Genomic DNA, 13,119 nt, shown 5'->3' with positions numbered 1-13,119 from the left:
TGTTAACAAGTAATATAAACACTATTTTAAACGATAAAGAAAAGTTTAGAATCCGATGAAGTCGTCAATCCGGTTCTTTCTCGCCTCAAGTTCCTTACCCAAGTCATAATTTAACTAATTAGGTGGGATATTGTCTCTACTGTACCAAATCTTATAAGCCTCCCAAAGGCCAAATCACCTTTGGTTCTCCCATGGATAACCCGACACAAGTTAAGGTTATTCACCCAACAACCGAATCCCGACTCCAACCTCTCCCACTCCCGCAGATGAAAGGTCAAGGTCAAATGATTAAGCCTCTATACTAAGGTCCGACTCCCACCCTCTGCCTCTTACTACCCTGGTAGTTCGGCCCTTCCCCCGCTTTGTTGGTTCAAAATCAACGTTGATGCGGCTTTCTCCCCCTCTTCTTCCTTAGCTTGTATTGGGTGTGTGATCAGAGACGACTCGGGCTCGTGGGTTCGGGGTTGGTCTAAACGTTTTCTTGCTCCTAATCCCTTTGTTGGCGAGATCTTAGCTATTAGAGAGGGTCTGAGGGCCGGTCTTGCGTCCATGGATTGTTTTATTATTGCCTCTGATTGCCTTAATGCGGTTACTTCTATCTTAAGCAAGGCTCCACCTTGTGGTCAATTTACTAATGTTATCCTTGAGTGTAGGGACCTCGTGGAAAGCTCTCCCCGGTTGAAGATCGTCTTTGAGAAAAGATCGGCCAATGGAGTTGCGGATGCTCTTGCCAAGGCCGGTTTATTTGATGATAGTTCTAGTAATGGTTGTATTAATTGGGACTCGGCACCTTCCTTTGTCCTTCGATTATGTACTACTGACTTTATTGCAGCTATTGAGCCGCTCCCCCCAGACCCGCCCCCTTGATGTATCTGCTACTTTGAACTTTTTTTAATTTAAGCACGTCTTCTTCCAAAAAAAAAAAAGGTCCGACTCCCACCGATAACCAACGTTAAGTTGAATTGGGTAATTGGTATGATTGAGTTATGGAGTGAGGTTTTTATTAATGGTAATTGGTGACGATGGAGGGTGAATAGTTGTGATGATTTATTATGGGTAAAAGTAAGTGGTAAAGTGTGTAGTAGATGTAAATTAACTGTGTTATGACGGAAAGTTTGTTAAGGGTATTTTAGGAAAGAAAAAGGTAAAAACAAGGGTATTATATGTAGAAACTTAAAATGAGGGTACTATGTGTAATCTGCCAAAGTTCGAGGGTACCATGGGAAAAAAACGTAATTTTTATGATTATTTATTTTGGCATTTTACAATTGTTTTTCTTCTAAATAGAATTCTACTTTCAAATTTATAATTATATTTTTGTTATATATTTGCTAAGTATTTTATATTTGCATTTTTCTTAAAATATAGTTATTTTTAATTTGATTTAATTTCAAGAAATTAAAGAAATAATGATTTAACATGTTTTGATTTAACTCGAGTTGGGCCCGAGTTAAGCTCGAGCTGAGCCTAAACCAAGCCGATTCCGAGCTTTGTTTTTTTAAGCTCGTAAAATTCCGAATCAATTATGAGCTCAATTCCGAGCCGATTCCAAGCCCACTCGAGCTCCATAAGCAATTTATATTATAAGGAGTACTCCATTTATTCCGTATATAAGCAAAAAAAAAAGAGGCAAAAATTAGGTCAAGAACACACTCAATAACCCTTCAATCCCGGAAGCTTGAAATTTGTTCAGGCCTTAAAGAATGGAGATTGGCGTTAAAGTTAGTAATCATAGCGTAGATAGGTTGAGTTCCCTCTCCGACGACGTTCTTATCGAAATCATCTCCTTCCTTCCTCTCCGATTTGCCATCGTCACGGGGTCATTATCCCGTCGATGGCGTGGTCTTTGGACTAAAGTAACCTCTATAAATATAAAACTCCCTGATTTCAAGCATTTTCCTGACTTCATGTCACATATTACCTCACCGTCAATCTACCGTTTCTTCGTCAAATATGTGGTTGAAGTTGACGACTCAATCTCGCTATTTCTTTTGAATTTTTGGTTTCGACAAGCTTGTGACCGCAACGTCCGTGAACTCAAGTTAACGTGTCCTCGTTTTGAGGGTTCCAGCTACCGTCAGAATATATTGCCAAGTTCTGTTTTACGAACGCAGTCGCTGACGTCAATTGAGTTATACTCCATAAATAATTTGCAGTTGCCTGATGATGGACAAATCAATCTTCCTAATTTGAAGAGATTACGATTTACACGCTGTCGCTGTCGGGTTGGATTTAAGTTGTTGGAAACGTTAATCAAGGCTTGTCCATCTCTCGAAGATTTGTCTTTAATAGATTTCTTGTTTATGTGGACACCGGAATGTGACGACTTTGAGGAATGTGACGACATTAAGGTTTTCAATCAAAATTTACGACGGCTAGTTATCGACACAGGCTGTATCGAATATAAACGTTTTGTAGTTGTGATTAATGCCCCAAAGTTAGAGCAGTTGGTTTGCCATACTGTAAAATCCGTCATCTTTAGTTTCGAAGATAAACCTTCTGCGTTGCGTGAAGTAAAAATCGACTTCAACCACAATGATGGACTACAATGCCGGGATGAAAACAAAGTAATGTCAGAGTTTTATCAGGCAATTAGTAATGTTAGTTCCCTCACACTTGATGATTATGTACTAGATAAGGTGTCGTCGGCCGTGTTTTGCAACGTAACTCGATGTACACTAATTATGAAAAAATGGTATAACATCAAGACCGTGGCTTCATTATTAGAGTTGTGCCCTTTGTTAGATGTTCTGACCCTAAAAGTCGATTGTGATAGACGTATCACGAGAGAGAGGAACCTCGGGAAGCCTAACCGTACAAGAACCTCACGACGAGTACTCAAGAGACTAGAGATTGAAGCGTACTGTACGAGTTATCGCAAGCCTGGAAAATCATTCTTAAAACTAGTACAGTACTTGTTAAGTGGCTCCATAGATTTGGAGCACTTGTATTTTAGGGCAGTTGGTCCGAAATTTTTCACAGAGGAAGTTCGAGAAAGGATGGAATCGAATTTATGCAAGCTAATAAGCGAGTGTCCTATGGCATCAAGTGGGTGTAAGGTTGAATTTGAAGGGATGTTTCACAAATATGTTTCAAGATCGAATCAAGGTTGATCGGAAAGTAATAGCCGTGAAGTTATCTTGGCCATCAAATTCCTTTAGATTTTATGGTATTGAGTACTTCCTCCGTTCCAATCATTGTTAACTTTCATTAGCAAATGATTGGGTCGGAGGTTTTATGTGTTATGTACTCGGTAACTCAATACAATCATTAGTTCCTTATTTAGTTACTGATAGCTGTTATATTGTGTTGTGCTAGTCGTTCAATTAACTTCTGTTTTGCTTGATCTATTAACGGATGTTCCTTACAATTGATTACCCTAAGATTAAAAGTGCTGCAAATAAAGGGTGTTTCTTAGCAAATGATCTACAGGGTCGTCTAAGAAGGATTACGCAGGTTTGCAATTAGAGTCCCATTTGTCAATTTCTATGTTTATCCTTTTGAGCGATCTGATATGAACTGAACTCTAATAAGTTTAGTTCAGTTTAGTGTAAGTCGATTCATTTTAGATCAGTTTAATTCAATTCAATTCATTTTAGATCAGATCAATTCATTAAATTTCAGTCCAAAAGAAGAGGGCTTAACAATAGTGTTGAATTGAACTGAACTTATTTTACAGTAAGTCTTAAGGTAATACTCCGTATTCCTTTGGCATATAGTTATACACAAAAACTTTGGATCGTATAAATGCTAAAAGAGCGGAGCTACCTTAAACAGAGTATTTTACATTTGTACGAACACATTGTAGTATATACTGATCGAAAATCTAGTAGTTATCCCAGTGACGACAATATTTGCATCTCTACGCCATATATAGTGATCGCAAAACTAAACTAGTAGTTATAATTATGAGTGATTTAGACTACAATATAAGTTATACGGAGTAATAACTACTAGTTTTCGGATCACTATATTTGGCGTAGACATGCCAAGTAAATCCGACAAACTGTGACAGCTCGTTGTATGCCAAAATCGTATTGAAGCGACTTAACTTCGCAAACACTACGTCTACCTTAAGAATAATTTACCATCGACAATAGGACATACTCCGTAGATAAATTAATATCGCCATAAGCATCATAAAGGAAATTAAATACTCGTACATCTTTGGAACATCATCGAAATATACCTCTAAGTTCTACTGATGAGACGATACTATATGAGGTCGCAAACCATTAGAAAAAGAAAAATCATTGTTTTTTATGAATAAAACCTTTTCGAGAATGAAGGAAATAGATAACTTTGCCATTCGTAGTAGTAACTTTGGGACCATCATTTCGAGACATGTTGAGAAATCTCCCTTTAAATTCAACATCACAAGTGGAGATCATTTGATAACGATAGAGTTCCACGCATAAATTTAACTCTTGTTCCTGATCGCGCATCACATTACTCGACTCCCACTCTCGACAATCATTTACACTAACATTCAAGTGCTCCAAATCGCAAGTGCTTCTTAACAAACCCGTTATAAGGTTTGAGAAAGATTTTGCGCGCTTGCAATAACTACTCCTGTTATTTATTTCCACGTTTATCGACTTCATCCTTCTGATTGCTTCTCGAGAGGCGCTTACATTGACAGGCTTTCCGTATAACAGCTGCTTCTTATCATCACCGACACCGCAAAATTTGAGGGTCAAAAACTCTACTATGGGAAACATGTCCAACACGGACTATTAGTAAATATTATGATTTGATTGTAAATATCCTCTAGTTATTTGTTAGCTTAATTAGAGATATTCTTGCCTTGTAATTAGGATCTTATTGTTGTACTTTGTACCTATATAATGCCTAATAGAATAACTCCCAAGTCAGGGAATTATACAATTCACATGGTATCAGTAGTTTTAGGTTAAACTTTTCCTCCTTTTTGGTTTTTGCTCACGGCAAACCAGTCCTCCGTCTCCTCGGTCCCTCACAATGTCCGGCGATGACAAAATTAACCCACCTACGGCCAAACCCTCACTACATCCCGTCTACACCGTTACCAACATCCAAAACAAGGTACGTGTTCTCGACGGTACCAAGGTTACCTATGCATCGTGGGTCAACCTATTCAACCTTCATGCCCGTGGCTACAAGGTATTGCATCACATAGATGGCACACCCGCTCCTCCCAAAACTGATCCAACGTATGATGCGTGGTACGAGATCGATGCCCACGTTCTCCAATGGATCTACGGCACCATGTCCGATGACTTGTTGCCCCGTGTCTTGGAATCCGAATCCACTGCCCTTGAGGCTTGGACGCGAGTCAAGAACATTTTCCTTAATAATAAGGGAGCCCGTGCTGCCAATCTTGAACATGAGTTCAACAATCTCAAACTCGCTCAACAACCTTCTTTCGACGCGTACTGTCAACGTCTCCGAGAGTTGGCAGGCTTGTTGAAGGACGTTGGTGCCGCCATTAATGACCAACGTTTGGTTCTCCAATTTGTTCGCGGCTTACCGAAGGAATATGATACGGTCGCTGCATACATCAACCAAACACTACCAAATTTTGAGACGGCAAGAAGTATGATAGAGCTTGAGATCCACCGTACTGCTGGTCGTGATGAACCAGCGGCCTTAGTTGCTCCCTCCACCCCTCCGTCTGATTCCCGTGCTTGGGATGATGCACCCAAGTCCAATCAGCCACGCAGCAATCGCCACAACGGTAAACGCCACAGTGGCAGCTCTAAGGGTGGGGGACATCGCAACCAATCAAAACAGGGGTCCTCCCCGTCTCCTGCAAACTGGGGACCCGTGCCCACCTGGCCTAGCCCGTGGACACCACCACCTTGCCCTTACCCCACCTATCCAGGGTGGACTAATCCTTGGCAGCCGTGGCCTATGGCACCACAATCTGCCCCGCGTTCCTCTGCTCGCACACCCAGTACGCGGCAACAAACTTCTGGTTACAGTCAGGCCCATATCGCAACCGAAGATCATCCACAACCTACGGACTTAGGACAGGCTTTCAATGCCATGACCCTGCAACCCTACCCTAGCGGACCTTTCTATATGGATACAGGAGCTTCTTCTCACCTTAGTGCCGACGCAGGTATTTTTCGTTCCCCTCTCAATTCTAGCACGATTAAATCGATTTATGTTGGAAACGGCTCTAGTATACCTGTTCACGGTTCTGGACACACCCATTTACCCACCCAAACCCGTTCCCTTCACTTGCAAAACGTTTTATACACACCTAATATCATTAAAAATCTCATCTCAGTTCGACAATTTACCAAAGATAATCATGTGTCCGTCGAATTTGATCCTTGTGGTTTTTCCGTGAAGGATTTAGCGAATGGGAATCTGATTCTGAGGAGCAATAGTGGTGGCGATCTCTATCCCGTGTTAGCTATGTCAAAAGAAACCAAGTCACCTGTGTCGTTCCTAGCTCTTTCATCCGATGTCTGGCACTCTCATTTAGGTCATCCGGGTGCACATGTTTTTAATTATCTTAAGTCAAATTCTATTGTTGATTGTAGTAGCAAACAAAACAATCTTTGTCATTCATGTCAAATAAGTAAGCATAAAAGATTGCCTTTTTCCGATTCTTTGTCTAATACTCTTGCCCCTTTTGATATTATTCACAGCGACTTATGGACGTCGCCAGTCAAGAGTAAAAACGGTTACAAATACTACTTGATCTTAATTGATAATTTTACTCAATATGTATGGGTCTACCCCTTAAAATTCAAATCTGAAACATTCACCAAATTTATAAATTTCCGAAATTACGTCACAACACAATTCCAACGCTCCATAAAAGCTTTTCAATGTGACTTAGGACGAGAATTCGATAGCAATGAATTTAAAGATTTTGCCCATAAAAACGGTCTAGTTTTTCGCTTCTCATGTCCGCAAACATCACCACAAAATGGCAAGTCCGAGCGAATGATCCGTCGCATCAATGAAATCGTTCTTGCTCTGCTTCACCACGCCTCCATCCCCCTTGAATTTTGGGTCGATGCACTTCACAGTGCGGTTCACCTCCACAATATACTTCCCACCAAAATTCTCCAATTCCGCTCCCCCACTTCCGCTCTCTTCCTGAAAAATCCCTCATACTCCCATCTCCGAGTCTTTGGGTGTGCTTGTTATCCAAATTTATCCGCCAAAAGACCACATAAACTCGCACCCCGGTCCATAAAATGCGTCTTCCTCGGCTACCCTCAAGAATTCCGTGGCTACAAATGTTTCGATCCCTCAACCGGTAAACTCATCATTTCGCGCCATGTTACCTTCGACGAGTCCGTTTTTCCCTTCGCAAAATCCGCCACAGCTCCACTCACCCAACCACCCATTCTCACCACCACACTTCCTTCGACCTCCCTCTCCCCTGCCCTTATAGACGCCTTCTTAACTCCCACTTACCCCGACCCACCTGCTACCCAGACCCAACCTTTACCTCCTGCCTCACCACGCACCCCACTGTCCCCTGCCTCCCCGGCCTCACCGGCTCCTCACCCAACCACGCCCGTAACCCCTGTCCACACCCCTGCCACACCAACCTCAATCCCTGCCTCATCTCCTGTTTTGTCACCTGCCCATCGCACCACACCCCACTCCCACAACCTGCACCAACAGCCTGACCCGCCTCCTACCTCCTTCCGTGACCATCAAATGACAACCCGAGCCATGAACGGGATCTTTAAACCCCGCGTCATGGCAGCCACCACCACACCCCCTCTATCACCCATTCCCAAAAGCCCCCACCTCGCCCTTCAGGACCGTAACTGGGCTTCCGCCATGAATGATGAATATCGTGCTTTAATTGAAAATCAAACATGGGAACTCGTACCGCGTCCCACTGACGTTTCTGTTATCCATTGTATGTGGTTATATCGTCATAAATTTAAATATGACGGGTCTTTGCAGCGCTACAAGGCACGCCTTGTAGTGAATGGTAAATGTCAGCAGGTTGGAATTGATTGCGATGAGACTTTTAGCCCGGTGGTCAAACCGACGACGATTCGTACTGTGCTCAGTCTTGCTATTAATCGGTCTTGGCCAATACATCAATTAGATGTAAAGAACGCATTTCTCCACGGGGACCTTGTTGAAACCGTTTACATGCATCAACCACCAGGTTTTGTCGACCCAGCAGCTCCGCACCATGTTTGTCGACTGCGTAAGTCTCTCTATGGCTTAAAACAAGCCCCCCGGGCTTGGTATCAACGGTTTGCAAATTTCATTTTATCAAAAGGTTTTTGTAGCAGCGTATGTGATCCGTCCCTCTTCATTTATAATCATGGTCCTCACACGGCCTACCTGCTCCTCTACGTCGACGATATCGTTCTCACGGCCTCCAGTAATTCCTTGCTTCGAAATATTATTAATGATTTATCACAGGAATTTGCGATGTCGGACCTTGGTAAGCTACATCATTTCCTCGGGATACAGGTTACTCGAACAAAAACCGGGCTGTTTCTATCTCAAAATCAGTATGCCCGTGATATTCTAAGCCGAGCCTCAATGTCATCCTGTAACCCCGTCAATACACCTGTGGAAACCGGGTCCAAACTAAGCTCCACGGCAGGCCCGCTTATTGCTGATTCCACACTTTATCGAAGCCTCGCCGGCGCTCTTCAATATCTCACCATCACTCGACCCGATATTACCTATGCGGTCCAACAGGTTTGTCTCTTTATGCACGCCCCTCGTGAGCCCCATTTTCAATTCTTGAAACGAATCTTACGTTACATTAAAGGGACTATGGACTACGGCCTTACCTTCACCAAATCAGCCGCCCATACATTGACTGCTTATTCCGACGCTGATTGGGGTGGGTGTCCCGACTCACGACGGTCTACTTCTGGGTACTGCGTTTTTTTCGGCGATAACTTGATTTCTTGGTCTTCCAAGCGTCAGGCTACCGTATCCAAATCCAGTGCCGAAGCCGAATATAGGGGTGTTGCTAATGCGGTTGCGGAAACAAGCTGGCTACGAAATTTACTATTAGAACTTCGCGTTACTATCTCGACGGCTAGCTTGATTTATTGCGACAATGTCTCCGCGGTCTACTTATCCGGCAACCCAGTTCAACATCAGCGAACGAAGCACATAGAGATTGATATACATTTCGTTCGCGACCAGGTTCGTCTTGGGAAAGTCAAAGTTCTTCATGTTCCGGCCGAATACCAGTACGCCGACATTTTCACAAAAGGTCTTCCCAAGCACCTCTTTACACGGTTCCGCTCCAGCCTCAGCGTCCGTTCCTCTCCCGCTCCGACTGCGGGGGTGTATTAGTAAATATTATGATTTGATTGTAAATATCCTCTAGTTATTTGTTAGCTTAATTAGAGATATTCTTGCCTTGTAATTAGGATCTTATTGTTGTACTTTGTACCTATATAATGCCTAATAGAATAACTCCCAAGTCAGGGAATTATACAATTCACACGGACAACAGGGTTTTTAAACAGAAGCTCAGTTTCATATTAAAAGTGAGCCGAGTAACATTGCGAAACTTCGTAGTAGATAAGGCATCTACTGCAGAAATATCAAGAGTAAAAGATTCTTACATTAGAAACCGCCTTATACAATCTAGACAATTTATCTTTATCCAATCGAACTTGGGGGAGATCAGTAAATTCGATTTTGGCTTCACGGAGCACAATTGGATTGTCTTCAAAGGAAAAAGTCATGTATTTTGGAGCGGAAATAGCCAAGTATTCTAAATTTGGGGCATTAATCACAAATGTGTGGCTTCGCAAAGGCCCATAGATATGGTGAGGCCAGCAATTTAACGACAATTGTTCGAGTGACGGACAAGCCTTAACTAGTTTTGAAATACATTGATAATTCGGACCAAAGTGAACGGTTAAGTTCTTCAAATTTGGAAGATTGATGTTATCACAATCCTCAGGGAATTGCCAATCTTTACGCATAAACGAGCCACTTTTGGAGCCCAATTCAATCGATACTAGCGACTGCGTTTGAAAAATAACACTTGGTAATGTATATATGTTATCCCAAGATGAAGGATTACACCATGTTACCTTAAGTTGATGGACGTTCCGGTTACAAATGTCGCGAATTATAATATCCATACAAGGCGCCCAAAAGTCTAGATTAAAGTAGGGTTCAACATATTCGAAACTGAAGCTATGGATTAAAGGTGAGGTAATTTGTCTCATGGTATTATTCAATGTGGTATCGAGATTACGTACCAACTTAGAAGTCTCACGGAAGGTGATGTCAATTGAGGTTGTGTTGAACCAGAGACCACGCCATCGACGGGATAAAGTCCCGGTAGCGATGGCTAATTGGAGAGGATGAAGGGAGATAATTAAGATAAGAACGTCGTCGGGGAGAGAACTGAGCCTGTCGACTCTCATCTTTACCGCTTCACGTTCGACGGCTAAGTCTTCAAGAATTAAGTTCATGATTTTTTAAGCTTTTCTCTCGGCAAGGATTTTAGTAGGGTTCAAGTTTTAAGCTTTTCTCTTGGCAAGGATTTTCTGACTTTTTTTTATAGGGAATAGTTTTCCAGGGTGAGATCAAAAATAGAATTTTTAATTTAAAATTCAACTGATGAGAAATATGGGCACAGTTAGGAAAGAAGCGCTTCCCTCAAATTAGGAAACTATCTTTTCAACTCCTCTTTTTATGATCTCTGTGCTAACAAATGACCGAAACGGAGAAAGTATTTTTTTAACTCATCATAGAACTCTGAATTAACATACGAAACAACTTGTAATTAGCATATTGATTTGTCGAACATGCTAAAATTCCTAAATATACACCCCTATGTATTTTTCTAAGGAGAGAACATCAAGTCTTTTATAGTAACATACTAATTCCTTCGGGAGAGCACCACCATACATCTTTAAATATAAAGATTAACATAACTTGTCAAAATTTGATGGGGGCAATTTCTAATGTTAGGTACCTGTGAAATCCTTCTTAGACCCTGTAAATCATTTGCTAAGAACACAAAATCTCATTGAAGACGGACGATATCCGTCACACCGTTTCCTCTCACAAAATGCCCATTGAAACACCCTTGACTTGCAGCACTTTTAATCTTAAGGTAATGTGAGGCTGAGGCGTAGACAAGAACGCGAGTTGAAGTTATGCATAAGTGTGACGATCCGCACACTTGAGCCATTAGATTTATTTATGCTTATGTAATTTCATTTCCCTTGTACATGTGTAGTAATTATTTTCTTAGTAGTTTTAGAATAGGTTTCCATAAATAGGTATATCGCTATTCTACACTAAACTTGTAAATTCAATGTTTCCTGCTACCAGGATGTAATAATCATATTTCCCTCTTTAGGGAGTACTAGTGAATGAAAATCTACTTCCTACCTTGTGCCTTCGTATTGCTTGTTGTTGCTTGGTTGTGAACGACTCTTTGCCTTCACTTTTCTAACAAGCCGTGTTTGTGGGATCGACACTAGGATCCCGACTCACACCCCCGAGACCGATTACGAGTGCCTCGTGCTTGACAAACACTAGTGCCTGACGCTCTCGTGCAATCCTGTCGAGTGTTGCCGAGACCCGAGTATCGTGCTAGTGAGCGATACTTCACTAGTACGAAGAGCCTTGTCGCTTGCATCTTGCCTTGATTCGGGCAAGGGTGCGCGCCACGATCCGGCGAAAGTACCGGACCGTGACATTTGGTATCAGAGCCCGGTTTTCGGACGGGCGTCTGCAAGCCGCATTTGTTTATCGAGATCGAGAAAATGGGCGAAACAATCGAGGACCGAGTGGATGCCTTAGAGTACGCAATCGAGGTCAAGCTTCCCAAACTCGAGGACATCGTTATGCGGATGGCTGCGAGCCTCGAGGAGTTGCAAAAGACGGTTTGTGACCTTGAGACGAAGGTAGACGGGATGGATACCCGCATCCAAGCGATCAGTGGTGCGATCCCCGATGATCGGGAGGAAGAGATCAATCATCTGCATCGAAAGGTCGAGATGTTAGAGAACACTTGCGCCACGCTCGTGAAAGCGGTGGCCAATGACGGGAAATCTGTGGGGAGCCATAAGGTGAAGGCACCACCACCTCGTGCCTACGATGGGGCGAGGGATTCGAAAGCGGTCGATAACTTTATCTTCGATATGGAGCAATACTTCCGAGTAAGTGGGTGTAATACTCCGTATTTAGAAGTCTTGGGGTACTCTATCGAGTAGCCCTTACTCTGTCGAGTAAGGGTAAGTTGCGAGATAAAATAGTTTCTGACCTGTTGGGTACTCGATCGAGTAGCTGGGGTACTCGATCGAGTAAGGGGGTACTCGATCGAGTACCTTGGGTACTCGATCGAGTGTCCGGTTTTACGGGGAGTTTTCTCGGGTTTTGTTAATTATGCGATTAAGGTATTTAAACATAGTCGTCATTGTTTTAAATCACTTTTACAAAACCTAAAACCCTGTTTAAGAGAGAAAGCAACCAGTTCATCTTCCTAATCGCATCCTTAGCAATTCCGGAGTTGGACGGTCGGTTCTTGTCGTTATTCGTATCGTTGAGTTCCCTGCATCGAGGGTAAGCTTTTAATATAATTTTTATAATATTTTGTTAATTTTGGTTAAACCCTAATTTAGAGATTGGGGGTTTTGTGTGTAGTTTGTGATGTGTAGCCTCTATGTGTTATATGATAGAAGGAGGGTTCGTAGAAGAGACTTTTGATACATCTTTGTTGATACCGTCTGATGTTGTGCTTTCCGGGTAGGATTTCCTACTCGGTATTAGTCCCATAATGGGATGATTGTTGATGTGTTGAGATTGATTGTTTGATATGGTAATTGTATTGTGGTTTGTGATTGTGATTGTGATTGGTTGTATATGGTTCTCGAGATGCGTTCTCGGCTGAGTGGAGTCACTTGCGGGAGTGGCTTCACGCCCTAGTTTCGCCCTTCGTGGAACCCGCCACGGAAGGGGATGTGCACATTAATGGACGGGGTTATCGCTCGGTATGATGAGCGGGGCTTAGGTGGGAAGCATTTGCGGTCCCCAGCTGGCGGTATGGTCCGGTGGACGTCAATGATTGAGGTGATTGGAGTTGGTTGGTTGTGTGTGTGTGACAGATTAAGTCAGTCTGTTTATCTTATTGTTGATGTATGT

General features: G+C 42.5%; 2 protein-coding genes across 2 annotated transcripts; one reads left to right on the top strand and one right to left on the bottom strand.

Annotated features, from left to right (window-relative positions):
* Positions 1-1,703: 1,703 nt before the first annotated feature.
* LOC141627105 (F-box/LRR-repeat protein 13-like) lies at positions 1,704-3,113 on the top strand. Its single transcript, XM_074440588.1, has one exon. The coding sequence runs from the start codon at positions 1,704-1,706 to the stop codon at positions 3,111-3,113; it is 1,410 nt and encodes a 469-aa protein (XP_074296689.1).
* Positions 3,114-9,551: 6,438 nt separating this feature from the next.
* Positions 9,552-10,436, bottom strand: LOC141626901 (F-box protein At5g03100-like). The gene is made up of 2 exons (XM_074440501.1): positions 10,221-10,436; positions 9,552-9,980 (listed from the first exon to the last, which is right to left on the bottom strand). Exons 1-2 carry the CDS (start codon positions 10,434-10,436, stop codon positions 9,552-9,554), a joined length of 645 nt encoding a protein of 214 aa, XP_074296602.1.
* Between the last annotated feature and the right edge of the window lie 2,683 nt (positions 10,437-13,119).

This window comes from Silene latifolia, chromosome 1 (assembly GCF_048544455.1).
Source record: "Silene latifolia isolate original U9 population chromosome 1, ASM4854445v1, whole genome shotgun sequence".
In the NCBI taxonomy this organism is placed as follows: Eukaryota; Viridiplantae; Streptophyta; class Magnoliopsida; order Caryophyllales; family Caryophyllaceae; genus Silene; species Silene latifolia.
Note: the sequence above shows the minus strand (reverse complement) of the source record. Positions and strands in the feature narration are given on the sequence as shown.

Excerpts from the sequence above, each read along its gene's own strand:
- LOC141627105 (XM_074440588.1), top strand. The coding sequence starts at position 1,704 with ATGGAGATTGGCGTTAAAGTTAGTAATCATAGCGTAGATAGGTTGAGT.
- LOC141626901 (XM_074440501.1), bottom strand. The coding sequence starts at position 10,436 with ATGAACTTAATTCTTGAAGACTTAGCCGTCGAACGTGAAGCGGTAAAG. Across the intron at positions 9,981-10,220 it reads TCCGTGAGACTTCTAAGTTG|TCGCTAGTATCGATTGAATT; the intron begins GTACGTAATCTC and ends TTTCAAACGCAG.